This window comes from Colobus angolensis, unplaced genomic scaffold (assembly GCF_000951035.1).
Source record: "Colobus angolensis palliatus isolate OR3802 unplaced genomic scaffold, Cang.pa_1.0 Scaffold163, whole genome shotgun sequence".
Classification (NCBI taxonomy): Eukaryota; Metazoa; Chordata; class Mammalia; order Primates; family Cercopithecidae; genus Colobus; species Colobus angolensis.
This window is the reverse complement of record NW_012114744.1, coordinates 2,134,240-2,159,558: the sequence shown is the minus strand read 5'-3', so window position 1 is coordinate 2,159,558 and position 25,319 is coordinate 2,134,240. Positions and strand designations below refer to the sequence as shown.

Sequence of the window (25,319 nt, the reverse complement as noted above, 5' to 3'; positions counted from 1 at the left end):
TAAAAAGAAACAGGTGAAATTAATTTTCACAATATATATTTCAACCCCCAAAACCCAAAATATTTCAGCATGTAATCAGTATAAACAACTACTAGTGAGGTATTTCACCTTTTTTTTATACTAAGTATTCAGAATCTGGGATGTATTCTACACCATACATCACACTTCAGTGCAAACTCGCCTCCTTTTACGTGTGGCTCATGGCCATAGTATTGAACAGCTTAGGCCTTGTGTATCAGATGACGGTAAGTGTGACGGGGGAAAATACAGCAGGGAAGAGGATTCTGTAGCCATGAGGGTGGGTGGTCATTTGCAAGTTTTAAACAGATTAGGGAAGGCTTATGTTGAAGATGACATTATGGCCAAGAGCTGAAGAAGATGAGGAAGTGAGATATGTGGCTATTTGAGGGGAGAGTGTTCCAGGCCGAGGGAGCACAAGTGCAAAGAGCACCTGAGGTATGAGAGTGGATGGCAAGGGCGAGGAACAGCAAGGGACGCACCTGGAGTTAGTTTTTCAGGTGCCTTCTAGAGTTAACATTCCATATGGGCTGAGGCTTGCTCAGCTTCCACTTCTCCTGTGCTGTGCACAGTTTCTGGCACACAGTGTTTCTGGCACACAGTAGACATGCAAAGATGACTAAACGTCCCCATCAGGGGAAGGTAGAACAAGGTTGCTTGCAGAGCAAGTGAGAATCACCGGTCCAGGAAACCCTTCCGGTGTCACTATTTCCCACCAGGATAGAAGACTTTGAGGTACATTTGAATGATGCTAACATTTTAAATGCGCATCTTTGGCTACTAGCTTTTTAAAGACTCAGAGCAGGCCTATTTTGAAGGGATGGCTGGCTTACAGCTAGTTTGCCAGTCAGTAAGCTTGGCAGTCCACTTACATGAGTCTCATTTCGAATGAAATTTCGAAGATCTCCATGTTTCATGTATGGTAGGACCACCAGTGGAGACCCTTCACTTCGCAGGCAGATTCCCAGGAGCGAGAGGACATTGGGATGACTAAAATCTTTCATGATGATTCCCTCGGTCAGAAACTGGGAAACTTCTCCTATGTCAGTGATTCCTAAGAAATCCAGTGGTGGAGACATTAACTTCATGATGGAACAGTGAATACTTCGTCAAATTTAGATAGGAAGAGCAATGAAATGGAAAGTCATACAGTTAGCATCTTGTCCTGAGGGTTTGACTGCAGAGTGTTCTTTTTACAACACATCTGAGTGAATGATGCCACTCTGCACTATGCCTTCCAGTCACCTACACCCACTTTTGCAAGATAGAGTCCAGTCAGCCACCAGATTGCCTCCTATAAACTTAGTGCAAAGTTTGTACTTAGGTTTCATAAAGACTGTACCTTTATTTCCCTCATGGTCAGACTTCCAACAAAGTTAACCATGTAGAACACTATTTAGCATGTCAATTTGTAATTTTAAAAGACTGAAATAGTTGTGGCAGTAAAGCACCTTGCAGGAAAACCTTTCATTTGTGCACTTAAAGCTCGTTAAGTCCCATATAAAGTTTGTAGTAGAGCTGGTTACCATTTTTCAGGCTGCTGCAATTTGGAAGCAGAAAATGAGAAATGGGAGTAGAAAACGCAAGCATGTGAGATCTGTCAACGCAGGCAGAGCCAGGGACACTACGTATGTGGAGTACACTGTTTGTGTAATATAGTAATTTATGGCTGTAATTATGGTTTGGGGTCACCAATAAAGACTTAGTTTGTATTTGGAAGCATTCCCTTAAACAGAGCATGCATTTCATCTTAAAAAGATTTTCTCAATAACAGCTAAAATTTTAAGTAATGTTCCAGCACTAAAAAGGGGTAAGTTTCATTTATTTAGAAAGTTCATGTATGTGGAATGCCTCATTCTCCAAAAATGTGGATAAATGAGGTATTATCATACTTATGATTTTTCAATTTTTGGCCAGCGTCGTTTTCTCCTGTTTGTCTGATTTCATTTTTTATCTTTTTAATGGAAGTTGTGGTTAAAAAATAATTATAGTAACGCCTCTGGGTAAAATGAGTCATTACTACTGTATGTGCCAACATGCTTCCAATAGTTTCCATAAATGTCACTTGCAAAACAAATATTATAAGCCAAACATAGTTATAGTTAAATGATACCCAGTTCATCCAAGAACCTCATTTCTCTTACCCCCTTATTAATGAGGGCTCTGAGGGATCATTTCAGAGGAAACAGTTCAATGAAAGTCTAGAACAAAACAAATTTTCAGGATTAGGCCCATAATTTCAGTGGTAGCTGATTTTTCCACAAGGGGAAAATGTAAATCAACATTTTATTATAAGCTATTTATTAGGTTGCAAACCACAAAAGTATACTCCATGGTTAAATAAAATGCCACTTACTGTTCAAGGATTTCACAGCACAGTGAATTTTCTTGCCATCATTGTCCAACAAAGTCCCATGATATACACAACCAAAATGCCCTGTGCAAAAGAAAGAACTTGGTTAGTACTGCATCACATCTAATTATGAAATCATTATGTATCAAGCCTTTTATGAGCTTCGTTTCATTCCTTCTTCTTTCTATACAGCAAAAGAGTATGTTTAAAAAATACTTTTAACAATACCACTGTAGGTGTGTAGGTGTGTTTGTAAATATATATGTAGATGCGACACCTTTCACCCAAGGATATAAGCAATGTGATGATTTAATTCATGAATAAGTTGTAGGCGATATGATTCATATTAAAGGCTGATCTAATAAAATATTCAACCATAGTGGAACCACTGAAAAGGTGAGTAACATCTGCCTCATCAAACAAATGTATTTTTAAGGATGACATAGTATTTTGAAATATGAAAATAAAGTTAACCCACATGAAGAACTAAAATAAACACATAAATAAGAACTAAAAGAACACATAAAATAAGTTCCCTATATTCTAATAAACTGAAATGAAATAAAAACGTTACCATTAAAAATAAGATTAGTATTATAGAATAAGGATTTCCCCATTAGTCACTGATTAATACGTAATCCAGGTTGGCAGAAACTGAAAGGCAGTTGCCCAAATGAAGCCAATTCACCCTGACTCACTTCATCCAGTTTTCTCTGGCTTTGACCACATAATTTTCCCAATGGTAGCCTTTTATCCAGTGGCAGTAATTTTCCCCAGAGGTGCCAAGTGTCTGATAGCTGTGTAAGTCATTCACTAATTAATTCATCCAGCTGGCCAAGACACCATGAGTGCCTCGTATGTGAGTGTCAGGCATTAGGCTACCCTCTAGTAATACAAAGAAGAATAAAATAAAACCTATGCTTTTGAGTGCTCCTATTCTCCTGGAGAAAAACATATAAATACATAGTAGCTAATATTTAGAGAGCTGTTAGTGATTATAACTTCAAAAAAATTGCCATTTTAGTACCTTTCATGATAAAAAGTTCTAGTTTTCCAATGTGTAGAATTAGAACACAATTAGTGGGTCCACACATTCTAAAATTGATGCAATTACTGGGATTTACAGGCCTATGACAGAACTATATATTGCTCTGAAGAGAAATGGAAAGATGTTTGTTAACAGTGAAGCCACTCTTGGGGAAGAAGGAGCACGGGAAGGATTACGCCCTGGGGTGTTTGACAGAAGAATGTGTGGATGCTACCACAGGGAAGTGAGAGGGCCTTGTGCGCATATAAGACAAATCATGCCGTCAGCTTCTCTTGTATCACACTGGCAGATGCCTGTACAACCTCTTGCAGCACATATAGAATAAAAGGGATCAGAGGCCATTTAGTATTAAGGGTAAAAGCTTTTTAGAAAAAAAACAAAACAAGAAGAGTGAAGTTCATTTCCCGGTTTTTGATTGGTTTCTTTTCCTGCTAAATATTTCCACAAATACTGTTTATGCTAGCTGTTATTGCTGCTCTGGTTAGCTTATTACAAATATTCATTTATCTTTGTATAAAGAAATTGGAGTGCATTGTAGAGATGATATATGTTGCTTTAGATCTGGGGAATGCTATAAATTCTCTGTCTTCTGATGCCGTCCAGCAGTGTACAAACTGCTATAAACCAGGCTTCGTAGAGTTTGTCACTGTTCTCAGGGTAAAGAAAGACTGGAGAGAGATTGAATAAAAATACTCAAAATCAAAGGAGTGATATTTATTTATTTAGTTAGTTATATTTCTTTATTTTTTTGAGACAGAGTCTCGCTCCGTCGCCCGGGCTGGAGTGCTGTGGCACAATCTTGGCTCACTGCAACTTCCGCCTCCCAGGTTCAAGCAATTCTCCTTGCCTCAGCCTCCCTAGTAGTTGGGCTTAAAGGCATCCACCACCATGGCTGGTTAACTTTTGTATTTTTTAGTAGAGACGGGATTTCGCCATGTTGGCCAGGATGGTTTTGAACTCCTGACCTCAGGTGATCTGCCTGCCTCGGCCTCCCAAAGTGCTGGGATTACAGGTGTGAGCCACTGCACCTGGCCCTGAATTTTAGAAGAAAGTAAATGGCACCTTCGAAGAAACTATAGTTGCTAGTACGCACAGGATGAGGATGAACTGTGATTTAGTTCTAATATGTTTGGGGGATTATGCAATTGCTTCCATGCATAGGGGCAAATCCCCACAGATATGATTTACAGGGCTGCATTTCTACAGAACAGAAATCAAGTACACTTGTTATCACTGCTCTGTCAGTTGCCTTCACCATTGTCTAAGTTCCTAATCTGCAAAGGCCAAAGATAAAATGCTTACTGGAAAATCGTATTTAACAAAAAGCTGAGTGGAAATACTTACCTCTTCCTATGACTTCATTGAAATGCACAATCAGGCTACTGGGCCCAATCACTACATGCTGCACTGCCTGGACCAGCTCTGGATTTAGAGCGCTGAGGTCAATGTGGACAGTGTTTTGCAGTAATGGACTGGATATATCAGAGTCTCCACTAGTCAGGATGGGGGACATGTCTGTCAGAGGATACTGCACTTGTCGGCATGAACCGTTCTGAGATGAGTTAGGAAACTGATCTGTAAGATGAAGGAAAATTATTAAAGAACAACAGTAAAACCTCATTTAATGGGGATTGAAACAGGAAGAGCTTTTATAGTGGAATTAGTTTGATAAAGATGATAATAACTTGGGGAAAGATACTGAGTTATATATACAAGCATTTCATAAAATGTTTACAGATTTTCATTTAAGTAGACTAAGTATTAACTTTGAAAGCTTTTTACCCTCATTTCCTTAGACATTTCTCTTTCTATCAATAGGAAAAAGCCATGCTTACAGTTTATTTTTGAATATACTATGTCCTTAAGAATGGAAGCAACAAAGGTAGTTGAGCAATTGCCTGATCTCACAAAAATCCAGCTCAAATGTAAGAAAACGAAAAAGATGCCTTTTTGAGAGACTACTATTTATTAATGGAATTAATTACTATTGTGCAAAACCTATGGATTCCTGGCCAAGGGAAAAATACACATATGATTAGAAATAAATACTGGTTATATTCCCAGAACTGAAACCTTTTCACATTAGTAGTAAATTCTCCACTATGCCGTGATGGCACTGGATTTAGTGTTACCGTTGTTTAGAGAAGGCATGTTAGGTCTCGGTTAGTGGGCCATCCTTATTGTTTAGTTAAGGGCATTACGAAAGGGGTAAACATTCTTTATAAGTTGATCTTTACAACCAAAGCTCTGTAAGAACCTCAGGCAAAGTTCCCTTTTGCAAGGAGAAATGTTTTTCATTTCAGGGGAAGAAATTGTGCTGATAGTCAATTTCTTAATGCCAAATAGGGCCAAGAAGTCATCCTTTCCACTTTCCCTTTCTCTTTCGACTGGGAATTCACACATATCAAGGAGGAGGCATCATAGCCACAGCAACGGACAGGAAGATACACTAGGAATAGTATTGAAATGTATTAGTATGTAACACAGGGAGAGGGTTATGTGGGGGTTCCCTATTGGCACCAAAATATATCATTTGTTTGCAAATAAGCAGGAGAATCAGAATCTGAGAGAAGGGCGCAAAAAGAGTGCTGTTAGTACCTTGACTATTCCTAATCCCACTTAAGCATTTTTAGTATTTTCTACAGTGGACAGTTTGATCAATAATAAATGAACTTGGCCAAAAGAGGTTCCAGAAAAGCCTTGGGCATCAATGATTTGGGCATCAGTTATAGTAGACACTAGCCAGAAACAAGACAGGTGCAACCTTTAAAGACGGATGTGGAAGATCAGGGAAGTACCTGAAATGTTGGGTGGGTGAGGAAGGGAGGAGCCTAGCCGAGTACTTGCTCCTTTAATTCCAAGGAGTCAGGGTCTCCAAACCTTCCCCAGGGGACTGAAAATGCCAGTCAGCCTCTCTAAACTCAGTTCTTTCATCCTCACTTCCCAAGACTTTGCATCTGGAGATCAGAGCTCTAAATGCTTAAAGGTGCAGACATTGAGGGAAATCCTTGGTGAGACACGGATAAAAGTCCTTTGGCATGAAAACGTGACTCTTCTGCTAAATTCAAACATGTGCAGAAACCAATTGAAACCATCATTGTGCAACCCTGGTGTCACACCACATAGAACTCTACGTATCCATGAAAAAGACTGATGAGAATGCTGTCCCCACCGGATGTAGAGAGGAAAGATCTGCAGTTGCCTCTTCATCAGGTTTTGGCTGTGCACCTATTTTCTCATTCTCTCTAGATGACCCTCTTTTACCTGTTTTCTTTTCATGTCTCCAAGGAGCAGGCTCAGTGGAGAAAAGAGTGTGAAACTCAACCTTCTTAGCAATGATGACAGAGCTTTGTTGAGTAAGGAGGTTCAAAGAAGATTAGGTAAGTTTTTTTTTCAAAGAAAATTTGTAAATTTTAATGATCTCTGATTAGAACTATGAAATGTGCATATAAAATACTAAATGTGGGTATAAAATACTAAATAGATCTAAATTTCAAAACAATAAACTAGGTTTGATTTTTCCACATGGTTAAAGGAATGGATTTTTAAAGGTGAATGGAATCAGGGCAAAGACAATGTTTACTATGTGTATCTCCACAGAAGTAACATAAACTTCAAAACACAAGAGGTGGTAAGTGTTGAAAATGTTAAAATGTTAAGTGCTTCATTGCTCTTGAACTTGTTTGGATGAGCAACTTCTAACTTTTCCAGTGTCCTCAATGATCTATGACTCATTTTATTTGTCCAATGGTAAATATTCAACCAAGGAAATGCTTGTACTTGACTCACATCCTGTAACTTCTAAAGATAATGGAGCTGATACAATACAGACATTTTGCTTTTACCAGGAGATTTAAATAAAACAGCGTGAAAAGCTCTGGTTAACCTGAACATTACTAGGCATAGTGTTTTACAAAGCTGATGATATTGACCCCTCCTTTTTTTCATAGTGTAATCGAAGGTTTTCCTTGGCTAAGTCTCAAAACACATTCAAGTCCTAGAATACTGTGGGAAAAAGGCTGTGTGCTAACAGTTCATTGAGAACACTTCAAAGAATTACTAACAGTATAGTTTCAATGTTTGGGCTTCAACACGTAAAAAATGCAGCAGTTCCAGCTTACATTTAAATAACTATATTTTGTAACTTAACTCTTCCTGGATTGTAAAAGAGAGCTTCACAATTTCTTACCATTGCACTTAGATCATAAACAAATTATTTTTGCTCAAATGATTTCAAAATTAACCTTTTTGTGAGATGAGAGCTTATGGACTCTAAAATCATAATGTAAAATCATAATATAATATGATTTTATGTTAAAATATGATTTTAATGATGTAATATAAATGTAATATACATTTTTAAATGAACATATGTTCATTTAAAAATAAGAGCCATTTAATGCTGTGTCAAATACTTATTTGTCAGAGGTAAATACTTCCTTAAGGTTTTTATAAAAATATAAATGCAAAACCAAAAATAAACAACAAAGTCACAACCCACTGAGGTATATGTATAGGTATTTCTCAGAACAAGAAACTGAAATATACCTTCTGGAAAAGTAGCTCGGTAGTCTACAGATTCATTTGAAACCATTTCTGTAGTTGGGCTTACACTTCGGGCACTTACAAGCCTATCCAAATGAGGAGTGTGTACTCTTGCATCATAGCGAACTAATTCACTGCCCAGATCTTAAAACAGAGAGAAAGAAAGAGCTTGTTAAAGACGGCTATCGTGGGTCCCAGGAGACTTTGACCCAGTGCCCAGAACTCATGGGTTTTATGGACTATGTTTAAGACAGCACACAAGAATGTATGACAATCTTAAACTGTAATGATTGTGTTCTTAAGGTAACTTCTAAAAACGAACCATAACAAAAATGCACCTTTAATTTGCTTTCTCTTTTTCAGCCACAGGAAAAGCCCAAGTAGTAGTAAGAGTGCTATTGATATTGAGACAACACCAGCAATCAATCCTGTGAAATTCTGATCTGGTTGAACTATTACTTTTCCAAGGACGGTTGAAGAAATTGCTTGCTTCCACTAAAAATGACAAATAAAGAAAAGTCAGCATTTAGCCATGATAGATATTTATACTACACAGGTTGTAGCAAAACCTCTTTGGGCCCCGAATACCACCTGGTTATTGCCATTCTACAAATGGCACAACTGCTTTCAGGATAGTAAGAGATTCCTCAATTTTGCTCCAGTGTGCAAATAATTAGGGGACACTGATCCCTGACGTACTTATATGGTACTTAGCTGTTTGTATTTTTAACTAGGTATTAGGGATAAAAAGATCTACAAAAAACAGGAACTGAAGTGTAGAAGGGGAGACAGACATATAAATAAATGATTACAGTACAGTGTGGTATATACCATAGAAGTATGACTAAATAGTAATCAACAGAGACAATGGGACATTAATTCTGTCCTGGATGGTGGGGTGGAGGGCAGAGAAGACTTCCCATAAGAGGTAAATAATTGCACCGTTATGATGGAACAATAAAGTCTCAAAATACTTTTACTTCAGTTTTGATACACAGCAGAAATCTTTGAAGTCCCTTCTGGCTCTAACATTTTATGATTTTTAGGATTTATGGTCCTTCTGAAATTCCAACTCTGATCTCATGATTCAGCCTTTGATTTTCTAATTTTTGTGTGTTTTTCCATTTCATAACTTTTCAGAAGACTTCAGGAACCCTTTAAAAATCACTTACTCTTGGATAAATGTGGGATATATACAATGGAATATTATTCATCCACAAAAAGGAATGAAGTACTGACATATGCTACAACGTGGATGAACCTTGAAAACATTATGTTAAGTAAAATAGGCCACACACAAAAAGACAAATATTGTATGATTCCATTCACATGAAATATCTAGAATAGGCAAATTCTAGAGCTAGAGAGTAGATTAGAAGTTATCAGGAGCGGGAGGAGAGAAAGGTGTGTGGAGCTGCTGCTTATTGGTTATACAGTATCTGTTTGGGGTGATGAAAAAGTTCTGGAATTAGGTAATGCTGATGGTTATACAACACTGTGAATGAAATTAATGCAACTGAATTGTACATTTAAAAATGGTTAAAATGGCAAACATTACGTTACATGTATTTTACCACAATTCAAATAAATTGACAATATAATATACCAAAACCCATTGAACTGTACCCTTTCAATGGGTGAATTGCATGGTATGTGAATTACATCACAATAAATTTGTTAAAGAATAAGAAAAGATCACTTGCTTCGGTTCTAGGTTGTTTGATTCAGTTGTCCACATGAAAAAAGTTACTGTAAAGTACTTTAATCCTTATTTTACTTTGTTTGATGCATGCACCTTCCTTTATTTATGGGACTCTATGCATTAGTGATCACTGTGATTGGTAGTGGAACACTGGCTCTGGCCTCCTGGGGTGGTGGGAGGCAGTAGAAGGACACTCTTGGAGACATCCTTATTTCTTCTGAGAATTACAGCAAATTTTGGGAAGAGTGTGGCATGATGGAGAAGCAGTGTGGGTTGAAAGAACTTTTGGGATCTACCTCCCAAGCTTGGGGAAGGAGACAATGTGACAAAAAAAGTCACTATTTCTAAAATAACAACAGGAATGGAGGCTGAGTTGATGAGCCAAAACCCACACATAAATGAGCTTTAATGATTTATTTTAAGCCTGAGAATGACATAATTACACTGGTTTCCTTATTTACATCATGAGAGGAATGCAGGAATCCCACCTCTATATTTAGCTCGCTGTTCAATTTCAGCAGGTCATTGGGGACCGTGCATAAAACGGCTTCAGAATGTAAGTGTATATTCTCACAGCTCTTATTTCCAACTTTTAACACTTCACCTTTAACTGCTTCAGGGTCAATATCATTTCCCTGGTAGAAAAAAAAAAAGGTTGTTAACACTTCACAGTTCTGCAGGAATGCTAACAATGGCAAAAGAATATAAATATACTGCAAACACAGGCCATGTTGTTTGCCAAGGCACGTGATTCTATGATACTGATTTTCATGGCAATTGGGATGGCTAAAGGGGAGCGAGACAATTTCAGGGCACGTACTGGTTAGGAATTATATAACTTTTGCATCAAATTGGACCTTAGAGAAAAGGAAAGAGGTTCTTGCTTCACATCCTTAAATTCAGAATAATGTCTTACCTATCATCACCTCACTATTGTCTTCGGGGGTATCAATGTTTGGCAAAAAAGACGCAATTTAGAGATTCTGTTGTTGCACTACCTAACACTGCCTAATGCAGAGATTCTCAGCCTTGACTTTGCTTTTGGAATCACAGTGAGAACTTTAAAAAATACTGATGCCTGGGTCTCATCTCCAGAAATCTGATGTTAAATCGTTGTTAATGTATTAACTCTGTATTATGTTATGCTAATATTAATACGTTCTTTCTTTGTTTGAGTTGGGTAGTTTACTTTCATCCTTCTTGCACACTTGAGTCCTATGCATAAATGAATTCATTTTTAAAGAAATTTATGTGAGATGCTGTATGACCATTACAATTTGAGAGCACAATTCTATTACTTTGAACAATTACATAGTTCCACAAAAAATTTTTCTAAAGTTAGTTAATGTGACATATTTAGTTAACTGAAGTTGCTATCAGGCATTTTAAAAACATCAGCGTTTTGTTTGAGAAACCAATAATTAGCCTTGCAAAAGAAGTGCAAACCTAGGTATAATTTCTCATATCAAGACCTAATGAGTACAGTTATTTATTGAGCAAGCTATTATTTTGAGGTGGCATATATCAAAACATATTACTATTTTTCTTATGGATAAAGACCAGCCCATAATAGCTACAATGCTGTTACTTTGTTTTATATAATCTTTAATACTTGGCAAACTCCATTCACATACATGGTCTCATATGGATCTCAATAGATTGATTGGTCAGGCAGTTATTACTCTAGGAAAAGAAGTGGGAAGAAAATACTTCTTTATAACCTGATGTTGGAGTTTCAGATAAAATGGAAATAGACAAACCCTATCCTTATGATACTTCTAAAAGCAGTATGTGTAGTCCATTGAACCAGGTCAGCCACACAGGCGGACACACACAGAAGCACATCAATCTAAGAGATGACTTTAGGGCTTCAAATGACAACTTGTTGGTTAGGTCTGAAGGGGGATAAAGCCCTTATCCACATAATGTAGGGAATTCAGGGAATGACAAAGAAAAGAGATTAAAGAGCTGTAGGGTTTGATTTATGAGAAAATGTCTAAAATGTGTCTTGCTTGCTTAGATAATAACTAAGGTTGGGGGAAGAGATGAAGGTACAACATTTGTGTTTCCAATGCTTATTGTTTCAGGCTTAGGATCTCCTTGGTTGTTGCATAAAGGCTTCTCTAAAACAAAAACAGATAACACATCCACATCACATACCACATATCTACATCTTATGTTATATGTAGATACCAAAGGATACATGGTAAGTAGTGACTTGTATAAGCAACTACTATCAGTTATATATATAATTGTTTTAGAGGTGTAAAATCCCAGATATTACAAAAGTGATACTTGTAGCTCACTTCTGTATAACAATGGGACCCAAATAAGGAAAAAATTTTAAAAGGTATGGGCTAATTTTTGTCATTTAAAATAAAAGAAAATAAACATAGCTTTATTGAGATGTTAAAATACTTCTATTTAGAACTTTTACTATTAATTACATTAATATTTATTGTTGAATATTAACTATTATTCAGTAAAAGTCATTCAACTGCTTCAGGGTGATTTCAGTCACTAAAATCATAATATGTGGATTTAAAAATAAAGCAACAAAAGAGAGAGCTTTCTGATCTTTAATCTCCAACAGACATAGAGTAATTTAGTTATAACCATCTCATACTATCCTGAAAATATACTCCCCCTGAAGTAGGTATTATTGCTTTACAAATGAAGAACTATTATCTGCTTTACATATGGAAAACTATTATCCAGAAAGGGGCTAGATCATGAAGCAAATCAAATTCCGTTTGACACAAAATCTACTTACCATCTACTGTGTGTTAGACACAATTCTAGTCACTGAGAATATAAAGATGAGTAAGGATTTCTTCCTCTCACTGCAATGTCAAAATGGATCCATTTCAAAAATAAAAACTAATTACGCCCAATGTGCTATATCAGGATGTACCAAGTCTCTTTCCTCGCCAACTCTGGCCTGGTGTGACATGTTTCTATCCAGGATTCAGGCCTGGAGACTCATGTCTGAGATGGCTACAGAACCGAGCAGATGGGAGTGGAAGTGGGTAGGATCTGAAAAATAACATTATGAGAGGAAGCGTCCTTCAAGTTTTCATACATCCAGGTGGCCACAGGCTGGGTCTGGGCAAGTCAGTACAGTTTGGTAGCAGGACCCAGCTAGGCGAGGGTCCAAAGTCCAGGGAGATCAGCAGTAGGAAATTAGTGAGGTGGTGGTGAGGGGTGAGATTTACACTTCACATAGAGGACACAAGTCCCTCAACTTAGGAACCAAGCAATGAACCTTCACAGACAACTTCAGAACTGAGTTCCACCACATGTTAATAGGCATTTTGGGGAAAACTTCCCTGGCCATTTGGGAAAAGCTGGGCAAACCAAAATTAAACTGGTGGCTTTGCTGGCTAGTTGGGGACCTTTACTACTAGGAACTATGAAACCACGGGAATAGATTTTTTACTATCTTTACTATTAGGTACTATGAAACTACCTTGGAAAAAAAAATATATATATTTATATATATTTTAAATATATATATAATGTGTGTGTGTGTGTGTGTATGTGTGTATATATATATGTATATATCAGAATACCTATTAACCTGGGCAGCACAAAGAAATACTAGTTTGAGAGTAAGCTATAAGCACCATTAATAAGAATAGGTCTTGACACTGGGCCAAATAACCTCTGAGAAAAGAATCCTTCACTTTTACTCTGTCTGAACTCAGAACTGAGTTCATGGTGGTTTTTACTGAGATTGAGAGGGAGAGTTGCAGATAAATTATTCAAAGGGAGAAGGACAACCTCTGGCTGGCTCTGGGCAGCAGGTGGATTGGGATGATTCAGAACCATGCTTCCTTCTTGATCCTTCCAATGTCCACACACTGATGCTTCACCTCCACCTGAGCTCTCAGCATTTGTTCTTGTGATGACAGTGTCATAGACCAAGTCCCTGCTCCCTGCCCTGGCTCATCTTCCTGTGTTCCTTCCTCTTGTTTGACCTGACTTCTCCAGATTGAACTTTTGAAGCATCTTTATTCCCATATATTCCTATATGCTGCAGAATAAGATAAACCCCCAAGGCAATGTCAGGCAGTCCTTGTTTCAGCATGAAACAGAATACTTCTCTACTTTTCATAAGATATGCTCATGCATAAAAAGTCAGAAATAAGATACTTAGGGAGAAATACAGTTTCTTTAAACAGAATCAATTTTTAGATATTTATAAAAAGTTAAGAGCTATTCCCCTTAAATAATTGCATAGATATATAAATAGCACATGATAGAAAAGCGTCTCTATGATGGTATTTTAGTATACATTAAATGAGAGTTAATATAAGAAACACTGAAATTTAGTGCATGCAGTGACAGAAGACTAAATTTGGAACCAAGAAGCCTGAGTGTGGGCCCCAGTTCTGCTGTTTGCTCCCTGGGTGACCCAAGACTAATCAGCTAATCTTCCTAAACCTTTGTTTACCTATCTACAAAGGGGGGTCATCATCACTGACCTCCCAACCACATGGGTCCACATGAGACTCAAAATGAAATAAAACATGCCAAAGTACAGTGTCAACTGTAAAATTCCATACAAACATGAGCTGTTGTTGATAGAGGTTCTTGGGGAGTCATGGATACCCACAAAGAGGTGCCTACTTTTGATGACCACTGTCTACAACTGGTTTTGGGGGACTTGAAGCCTTGGCCATGAACTACCTTCTCCATCCATGGGGCTTGGGATTCATTCTGAGGGGTGACTTACACTTGACCCCTGTTGTGTTCTCTCATCCAAACTTGGCTCACCCTTTTGCCCATGGTATAGTCACTGGGCTTACAACGAATTGAGGAACTCTCACAACTAGGGCAGGAAACGATCACAATCTCTTTTCAGCCTAGGAACTCTTGCATGCATGGCTGCATAAGGAGCATGAACTCTTCCTGGCAATAAAGAACATATCTCATTCTAAACACATGATTCTCTCCAGAGCACTTTCATTGATGAAGTACACGTTTTCTTTATTCTTTTCTTTTTTTTTTTTTTTGAGATGGGGTCTAGCTCTGTCTCCCAGGCTGGAGTACAGTGGTGTCATCTCAGCTTACTGCAACCTCTGCCTTTAGGACTCAGGTCATCTTCCTCCCTCAGCCTCCTGAGTAGCTGGGATTACAGGCACCCACTACCACGCCCAGCCAATTTTTTTTTTTTTTTTTGAGACGGAGTCTCGCTCTGTCACCCAGGCTGGAATGCTGTGGCTGGATCTCAGCTCACTGCAAGCTCCACCTCCCGGGTTCATGCCATTCTCCTGCCTCAGCCTCCCGGGTAGCTGGGACTACAGGCACCGCCACCTCACCTGGCTAGTTTTTTTTGTAGTTTTTAGTAGAGACGGGGTTTCACCATGTTAGCCAGGATGGTCTCGATCTCCTGACCTCGTGATCCGCCCGTCTTGGCCTCCCAAAGTGCTGGGATTACAGGCTTGAGCCACCGTGCCCGGCCCAGCCAATTTTTGTATTTTTAGTGGAGATGGGGTTTTGCCATGTTGGCCAGGCTGGTCTCGAACTCCTGGCCTCAAGTGATCCACCCGCTTCGGCCTCCCAAAATGCTGGGATTACAGGCATGTGCCACCGTGCCTGGCCGAGAGGTAGAAGTTTTAATGTGATCAACTTAACGTGTTGATAAAGAGTTAGATTGCTGACACAACAAATATTCTCTTATGCCTTTGCTTTCCTCTCATACGTAAGTAAAGTGAAGTATGAAAAAATGTTGAATCGTGATACTAAAATAATCTCCCTCAACTACCGCTGCTCCCACTAGATTACTATTCTGTCACGTTGTAGGTGCTATACACTTGTTAGAGAAAGAGTTATTCTATATATAGGCAAGAAAATAAAGTGTTTTGTGCCTGTCTCTAGAAGACCCTTTCGCCATGTTGGGAATACCATTGACAGGCCGAGGATGATGCCAAATTATGTTTTTCTTGGTCCAACAATTTTGTAGGATGTTGAATAATGGGTATTTAATTTACGGAAAAAGAAGTTTTCTCTTCCATAAAGACTGTGCTTGGAAGGGTAGATAAAGAACCGTTTATCTCTAATCCCTTCATCATAGATACAGAAACAGAAAAATAGATTTTCTCTGGGTGTAAAACTATTTGCACATAAACCTTTGTTATCATCATGAAAAACCAAATGGAATCTTTCAAATGGCAAAAACAGTAATTGTTGAAAGCAAAAGGTCACACTAGATTAGTTTTATTGAAAAAAAAAGAAGTGATAAAAGCTTATTTCTCCCTTTCTAAAACTAATTAAAGAAGCAGATGAAAGGACTTTGCTGTGGTAAACACACTGTTCATTGAAGCAGGCTTCCATTCAATTTCATGCTGAGCTTGCTTAATTATCGTACAAAACACAATAATGAGGTTAGTAAACTTGTATGAGCGTGAACATATGCATAAGTTGGGCTGTAGTTAAATTTTTGTTGAAAAAGTCAGAAAAATTTTGATGGAAATATATTATTACTTAGATGGAGATGACCCATGAAAGCCTATATTGCACCCAAATAAAGACTATCCTATTGCTTTATGTTTGTTCATATTTGCATTCAGATCATCTTTCAGGAAAAAAAAATTCTAAACGTTTTAACAACATGTTGAAAGACAAATATTTTGCTGTTTCTAGTGACTGCAGCTATGAATAATTCAAGTCTTGAGCATTTTGCCTGTGTTATTATTTGAAGTAGAAATAACTGAAGGGACATAAAAAAGCTGCACTCTAGTCTGTATTATTCTGCCACTCTTTTGTCACTTGTCAATCACTTAACCTTTCTGGGTCTTAGTGTTCTTTGTTTGCAACAGGCTTGCTTTAGAAAAGATGACCTGTTATTCTCTATTAAATTATATTTAGAAGCTAATATGTTCCTAAGGTGGCAGATATCTAGTTCCATTTACAAATTAGCTTAGAGATGACCACACCCAGATACAAAATTCCAAGTATTACAAGGAAGTATAGAGATACAATTGATGCATTTACTTTCACAGCTCTTATGGTTTTATCTTATAATGAGCACATTTAGGTAAAATGTCTGGGGAAACGTATAACATCAGCAAGATAATGCATCACAGGGATCCTCTTTAATGGATTTGTGTCCCACATTTGCTACGTTTTAATACATACACAAGAGAGGGTTTTTAAATGGTTCATTAAAATGCAGTCCACGGTTATTCTTATCTTTTAGTTTTATGCCAAAAAGATTTGTTTTTCAGAGCTTATATATTTGCTGGTGTTGTATGAGATACAACGGCCAAGTACAACAATTGTATTCACATAGCTATGAAGTCAATTAAGTTTGAGCTGATGATTTAAGACAGTGTTTAAAGCATTTCTTACCTTAATTTCCAGTACATTTTCATTGCCCATTGAGATCATCACTGGCTTTTCAAAAGGCTTAAACACAGGATTATGTACATAAATGAGATCAAAGTATTTGGAAAGGATCCCATCTAACATGAAAAAGGCTTTGGTTTTCAGGGGGAGTTGCAGATTCAGCTGTTGCAGGGAAGGAGTGGTACAGCAGATTATCTCTGAATTAGAGCGATGCTGACATGCCTAGAGAAAGACACAATTATCCACTGTAAACAGAATACGGCTTGGCAACATTCAGAGCAACTTTATAATTCACCACTCCAATCAATTGAAAATATAGAGTTTTCGAAAAAAATCTGTATTTAACTTCTTAATGTTAGACTATACATTTCTGGAAACACGATACATGCAAAATTATCCAAACAACCCAACCTTCAAAGAAACACAGACCTCCACCTGCCCAGCATAAACCATGCTGATGTATCTGAAGCTGGCCCTCATCCCATCATTTTATTTTCCTTAAGAAGACAGGACAGTCACCTGGAGGAACTGCCCCTTGTTGTGTGAGGCAGGCAGGCAGACTGGGAGCTGGGCTTTGTGGGGTTAGAAGGCTTTGGCTCCTCTCCTAGCTTTAACCCAAGCTATGGGAACAGAGGCAGGGCCCACACTAAATAACTCAGTTTCCTCATTTAGGAATTAAGATGAAAATGCTATTTACCACGTAGGATACCACACGGTAAAGTGCTTTGTAAAGTGCCAAGCACCATATGGTGAACATGATAATTAACTATGTAGTTAGGTAATCTTATTAGTGTGTTTTAAGCTATTAATTGTTGAATGATAGGTTCTGTGCAAAATGCTTTACAACGTTGGTCTCATTTAATTCTCATGATAATCCTATCAGTGGGTATTATGATTATGCACAGTTTACAAATTAAGAAACTGAGCTTTGCAAACTTATGTCATTAGACCAGGTCATACAGCTTGGAGTGGCAGAATAGCGAATACAAATCCTAGGCCATTAACTCCAAAATTGAATGTTTTCGCTCCCATGCTATCTTTTTGTCCGTGACATATTTTATATTGAAACCTTTTCCTATGCTCTCTATTTTACAAAGCCTCTGCTATTATTATTTCATGCCCTTTCATGTCTCATTTCAAATCTTCCTCTTTGGAATTCTGATTTATGGAATTTTGGAAAATGTAGCTTCCTCTTGATTGTACTTAGACTAAACCAGCAACACATAGTGGTACATCTAAGGTTAACAGTTGCGTTTTTCCCCCAAGGAAAAGACAAACAAGCAACAACATCCCTTAGATTTCCTTTCCTTTGACAAGTATAGTTGGGGATAAAACAATTACTTTTGCCCACAATACAAAAAGGACTCAGGATATACATAAAAAGGACAAACAGAATTTGTCATTTGCTATTCTCTTTAAAAAATAATTAAAGAAAGATCTTACATTAAAAATGTTTATCAGCAGCAGATAAAACTTATAGAGACATAATATGGATAAAATTATATTATTGAGTTTTACATAAAATTAATATTATAATGCTAAAAGCTATTTATTCCTAATGGACATGAACAATTTTACTGTCATCACAATAATTGTTTACATAACAAGAAATCTGAGAACTACACACTAAACTGCAGGCTTCTGGGGCATAATGCACACGTTAACAAATTAATACACATTTTGTTATGAAGATGATTGCTTTTATTTTGAAAGGATTAGAGTTTATTGGACTTAAAGTTGTTGTGGCTGGACCTATATATCTAAATCAGACCTGACCAAGAGTTTTTATTTGTTAAATAATAAATGGGTTCAATTCATCATGGTCAGCTTTAAATTCTATAAGTGGCAGGGGACATGGAAGGAATACATATCTCTTTATAAAGTAGTTTTCACAAACGACAGTAAAATAAATAGCAAATAGTAAAATAGATCCACTGCATTTTTCACTCTTGTCCGATTCTAATGCATACTTCTACTGTACTAACATGTTTGTGGCTAAAACAACAGAAGTTTATATTTCCAGAAAAATAAACAAATAAGATGTTTATTGTCTACCATTGTTTGAATCATCCTTGGGATATGCAACTCTTATGTGTGACACCTAAAAAGTTTTTAATAAGTATTTGATTACAAATGAATGACTGAAGCTAAGAGGCATTCTGCGTGTCACCTTAATGCTAGTGAGGGAGAAGAAAGGAAATTCAGTCATTATCTTAATAATGTACGCTCAGCATTAATTCGATAAACTAATAATTTCTCAGATTTCTACTTTAAAAGGTCTCATATCAACACCAAAGAGGGTTACTGTTATTCTTATTTGGTTAATGAAAAATTGTTATGCTTAGTTGTGGAGAACTGATGTCCTTTAAATTAATAGCAGCGGTACTCTTAACTTTGTTTGCGGCCATGTGTTGGGATTGGTTTCAAAATCCTTTGCTTCATGTGGTGACTCCCTAGAGCACAATTTCTCAGGAATATGATAAAAATCTAATAATACTCTTTAGAGGTGATGCAATGTGGCTGATTGAGAAGGCCAAGAAAAATCTTATTTGAAATGACCTTATTATTTGGTGATTTGGCTTGACATTTTTAGCCCCAAATTGGTTTTTGTAATTAAAGAACATTGTGGCTTTAGTCTTCAAAAAATATTGGATGGGGAATCTAAAAGGAAGTGCTGTAATTCAATCTATCACCTGACCAATCAAGACCTTGCTTGAGCAAGAGCACTCAGAACTTTCATTCTGAGTTGAGTGCACAAGTCCAACTAGATTATGGTATTTTATATTAAAGAAAAACATCAACAAAATGTATGGAATCTTTGGAAATAACGCCAACCTTTCTAAGGTCTAAACTAAAACTACCACTTTAATGTGACCTATATAAAATAAGGATAGGTAGAGAAACAGCAAATAACATTCACACTTTAGGACATAACATAAATATTTGAATGCTCTTTTCTTGTTACTTGATAACGTGCTAACAAAGGGACAAGAAGGATGGTAAGAAGAACAGAGGGCTGTAAGAAAGCATATGTCTGCTGCTTAGGAAGGCAAGAATACTGCTGCAACATCAGCGACTTTTTCCAAGGATTTTATTAGAGCAAAAGGGTCCATATTCTATGATACATTAAAAAGGGACTAGGGAAATGCTGTGATTTCCATTTGTACCGACTGTCTGTAAAAATACTGCCTCAGGCCGGGCGCAGTGGTTCACGCCTGTAATTCCAGCACTTTGGGAGGCCAAGGTGGGCAGATCATTTGAGGTCAGGAGTTTGAGACCGGCCTGGCCAACATGGTGAAACCTCGTCTCTACCAAAAAATACAAAAATTAGCCAGGAATGATGGCTCGTGCCTGTAGTCCTAGCTACTTGGGAGGCTACTTGGGAGGCTCAGGTGGAGAATCACTTGAACCTGGGAGGGGGAAGTTACAGTGAGCCGAGATCATGCCATTGCACTCCAGCCTGGATGACTGGGTGACATACTGTCTCAATAAAACCCTCAAAACCAACCAACCAACAAACAAACATAAAAAAAAAAAACAAAAACGCTGTCTCAAATTGGCAATCTTCATTCTTTTCTAAACATTATATATGCATGTGTGTATGTGTATGTATTTTTTCCACATGGTTAGCCCAAGACTCTAGATAATTTCAGTTGTTAAATAAAAACTACTATTTGGCTACATTGCAAGGAAATTAACTAGCAAACCTTAAAGGTGAAACTGAAATGTCCCAGGTACCATGAAAGCCATGTGGTTAGAGGCAGAGATGCAGAGTTCTGAGTAGAACCATTGCTCAAAGGACTTACCACTGTAAAGTTCCTTCCTGCTTCATGCACATTTATGACCATCCTCGGGACACTAACTGAATGCAGGTTTTTCCCAACACCTGTTATTGTGCTCCCACCACTGGCAAAGCAAAATAGAAAATTGACAATATTGAGAGGTTCTTTCCACCAAGTACTGTAAGAGAGGGAATCAATTTAATCACCTGCATTGATTATAAGTCAGAGGCACAGTCAACATCAAATGGAAGTTCAAGGGTAACTATTCCTTGGAAATAACTTATTTAACTTGAAAATATTTTTTAAAATTCATATTTCATAAGCTTAAGAAATGCATTTGTATTTTATTCACCGAATTACACAAAATAAATATTTCACTTCTCTGAAAAAAATACAAAGAAAACCAAACTTAATTATTGTTGCTAGACTGATAGAGTTAACGAAAACAAGGCAGATTGAACTGGGTCAAATGAGATACCAATTCAAAGAGAGTCTGGCATAAAGAAAAGGACAAAAAAATACTCTAGAGTATGGAAGAAAAAAGGTGATTCCATTTCTTGGCACTAAGGTTAGTACAGAATTGGTATGTACATAATGTAAGTGCATGTATACTATAATGCCACAGTAAACTATTGTGCTATAATCTGTTTAAATGTAACAGAACAGGATAAAATACTTCTTGACATGAACTAGCATTGATGAGTCAAATTGTACTCAGAACCCGAAAGTAGTTTTCTCTCCTGAATTGGAAAGGCAGCCTTCAAAAGAAACACAACAGCATCATAGCCAGAGGTAAAACTGCAGTTCCTCTTGACTATCCTACAGCAAAATCATCCTAGTGTTCATTATTTTCTTATGCCCATCGGAAGCTTCTACTTACCTAATAAAAGATTTGGTTGGATGAATTTCATAGACAATGGGGTCTTCCCGGTAACTGAAGATGCTTGTCTCTCGGTTGGCTAAGTCAATTTTCAATTTAACAGCAAACTCAGTTGAAATGGTTTGGGCTGGGGTATAACATTCAAGGATACTGTTTGACACGCTGAACAAAAAAAGTTAAGAAAATGAATCTTAGCTATTAGAGATACATATATTTTAGAATTATATCCATGAATCAAAAGGATATAACTTAATGGCTTCTAAGTGGGAATTTCCTGAGTGGAAGCCTTTTCTAGTGTAGGCTGTTTAATCTGACTGGATCCCAAACTTAAAGTTTGTTGTAGAGAAGCTATCCTTGACTGCAAAACATTTGGGATTTTTTAAAAAAAATCTTTAAAGTACTTTTGGTACTTGATTAAACTGAACTCTTCCAACTCTAAGAAGCAGAAACATAACTGCCTTCCAAACCCAGTCTTCCCCATTTCTTCCCTCCCCAGAGTGACTTAGTCTAATGACAAATCTTGATGAAAATGTTTATTTTAAATTATTGTCAATGACCAGACTCTCACGGCTCATAGTAAAGCTGAGATCCTAAGCTATAACAATAAAGAGGGTGGATGGGAAGACAAAACTGAAAAGTAGGATTGCTAAGAAAAACAAGAGAAAGGAAGAAAAATCAGCAAAAGCAATAGATGAATTTTGGAAGGAGGAAGTTTTGTCAGTAGGAGAATAAACAAATAAACATCTTGATTTTTTTTTTCTCCACACACACACAAAACCAATCTGCTTAATTTTTAAGGTACAGATATTAATTCAAATTGATAGATGCAACAAAAAATAAATTTACAACACCTTTTTAAAGTACATGTTTTTCCACCAATTGAAATGTGTCTAGAATTCCCACTGTTTAGGTAATTTCCAGTTAAAGTAAGTAAAGTGCCACCAGCCATAGGGCCATATTTTGGTGAAATACTTGTTATTATAGGATCCTGGAGGGGAGATAAAAACAAAACAAAGTAACTTGTTCAGCTTATAATTCTAAATAGATTAAGTAAAAATCAAACATGATAGGATGGAATCCTCCTTACCACATAGGAGAATGTACTGTATTGTGTTGTCCCGTGGCCATTTGAAATAATTATGGACATATTGAAATGTTTATTCATGGCAGGACCAACTGTGCATTTCAATCTGGAAAAAAACCCAAAGTTTACTACATGACAAATCCAAGGCATTTTTTGGTTAGGCTGTTTTATAGGAAGTGACATTAACTCTAAATAGTGAGCTGACTGCTTTGAATAGCGAGCAGAGTTTCAAGATAAGCATTAAGGCCAAAAATTGTACAATTCCATTTCTATACTATGATAACTTTATTTTTATTTTTATTTAAAAAGAGACAGGATCTTGCTCTGTCACACAGGCTGGAGGGCAATGGCATGGTCATAGCTCACTGCAGCCTTGAACTCCTGGGCTCAAGGGATCCTCTGGACTCAGGAGTTGGAACTAGAGGTGCATGCCATGGCACCTGCTTAACTAAAAAAAAGTTCTTTTTTTTGGTAGAGATGGAGTCACACCATGTTGCCCAGGCTGGTCTTGAATTCCTGGGCTCAGGTGATCCTCCTGCCTTGGCCTGCCAAAGTGCTGGGATCACAGGCATGAGCCACTGCACCCCGCCTATACTAAACTTTATATTAACTGTACTATAGTACTTATATAGACAAACAGAAAATATTAGACCTTATCCATGCAGACCTCACCAATTGAATAGTGCATAATAATCTAAGTTTGGATAATATTAATATTTGGGGATAATATTTGGTCTACCTCAGATAGATAGTATCTCAGTAGCATATGAAACAATGGGCTAACTACAAATAGGCCAATCTCTTCATTAAAGTATGTCAACAGGTACATTTCTGTGGTTATACTTGTACATGCTAATTTAAATTACTTAAATGATAATGAAATTGTGATGGCATTCCATAGAATTATTTCTGAATGAATAATCATATTGTTCTGAAAAAATTTAAATACAATATGATTTATTAAATAACTTTTTAAAGAAGAGAATGAATTCTGTTTTACTTTTACAGGTCCTGATTTATAATGCAACGATTAAGAGTTTTGGAGATTTTACAAGGGAGATTTCTCGAAAAAATTTGTTTTGCCATTCAGCTAACAAATATTACCTTCATTAGTGTTTTGGTCTCAGTAAAATGGATATATTCGGACCTTTGTGTAACCCTGAAATGAATTCAATTAGATATAAAATAACCATCTGATAGAATGGGTTCAACCATAAAACTTTAAATGTTTGCGTGTTGTTATTATGTGATAATGAATAATTTCTGGATTCTCTGATGATTATGGAATTCAAAGCTTGTAGAAGGGTACATGTAGAATACAGTAGAACAAGCACGGGTCTTGCATCAGAAGCTGATCAGAGCTGAGTCTGAAGGCTTGTTCAGCTCTTACTCTCTGGATTACCTCTGCGAAGCCACACTTCACCTCTCTGAACTTCAGGTACCTCCTTTGTATTACAGGAATCATACTGCTCCCTCCCAGGCCCGTGGGGATGGTTCAGTGAGATACAGCCCATATATTGCAGTGCCAGTAAATATAAGCTGAATATAAATTTTAACTCCTCTAAAAATGTCTCAAACATGTGATTCAGCTGCCTCACTACATTTCTGAGGTTTAGAAAGTGAATTTAAAAGAGAGGATCCATGCTGAGCTGTTTACTGATTTCTGTAGAAAAAGTCTTTGGAGACTCAACATTTGAAGACTCCAAGGATGGAGTGATCCTAACTAGTGCTACTCTGGCAAATCTACTCAGACAACACTTGAAGACTTGTCACATAAATGGTTGAGAAACTCCTAATTCTGGCCTCTTGTCTTCACCTAGGCCTTGTCACCTTTCTCTCTCTTCAAATCCAATGAGTAAATGGGATTGTAAGAACAAAACAGAACAGACCCACAAGGCATGTGACAGGCCAAGACCCTTTTTAGTTCAATAGATGAGCTTTTTGAGCAATTTTAAAACAAACAGTCATTCAAAAACAAAACCTATTTTCCAAGCACACCCCAGCAAAGCGTTTTGAGATCCTTACGTATTCATCGTGCTCTCACTTAAAGTCAAGGTGCAGCTCTCATTTCCAAGGAGAACTCTAGTTTTCTTTAAATCAAATTTATTATTCCTCCGAAATCCAAAGTCCCAGCCACATATGGTCAGCCTTGTCCCTCCTTCAAGGGGTGCACTCATTGGGAAAACCTACAAGGACAACATAGAACTTAAAAAAAAATCCAATATATTACAATTTTTCATATATGTGGAAAACGAACAAAAAAATGTATATCCTTAAATAGTCTGAAATTCTTTCATTTTCCCACAATTTAGTAAAAATTTAATTTTCACTAAAGGAAAAAGGGTCACAAATTTCAGAGCATCTGGAACAAACATTAAAACCACATGACATGCTAATGAAACAAGTTGTTTTCAGGAGATCCAGAGATGGGGAAAAGAGCAGATGCAGCTTGGTAGGAATAAAGAGCCTTTTCGAGTCCCTCTGTTTTGTCTTCTTTTCTCTTTTCTTTTCTTTTCTTCTCTTTTCTCTTCTTCCTTCCTTCCTTCCTTCCTTC

General features: G+C 37.2%; 1 protein-coding gene across 1 annotated transcript in view; it reads right to left on the bottom strand.

Moving 5' to 3' along the window:
* The window catches only part of MET (MET proto-oncogene, receptor tyrosine kinase), a 117,501-nt gene that overhangs the window by 14,471 nt on the left and 77,711 nt on the right, over nt 1–25,319 (bottom strand). Inside the window, exons 7-18 of the mRNA XM_011937370.1 lie at nt 24,791–24,951; nt 22,769–22,871; nt 22,533–22,669; nt 21,682–21,843; nt 20,826–20,979; nt 17,023–17,241; nt 10,155–10,301; nt 8,303–8,459; nt 7,968–8,108; nt 4,764–4,994; nt 2,375–2,455; nt 891–1,072 (exon numbers count right to left, since the gene is read on the bottom strand). Coding sequence (XP_011792760.1) covers nt 891–1,072; nt 2,375–2,455; nt 4,764–4,994; nt 7,968–8,108; nt 8,303–8,459; nt 10,155–10,301; nt 17,023–17,241; nt 20,826–20,979; nt 21,682–21,843; nt 22,533–22,669; nt 22,769–22,871; nt 24,791–24,951 — 1,875 coding nt within the window. The remainder of the gene's footprint in view (nt 1–890; nt 1,073–2,374; nt 2,456–4,763; nt 4,995–7,967; nt 8,109–8,302; nt 8,460–10,154; nt 10,302–17,022; nt 17,242–20,825; nt 20,980–21,681; nt 21,844–22,532; nt 22,670–22,768; nt 22,872–24,790; nt 24,952–25,319) is intronic.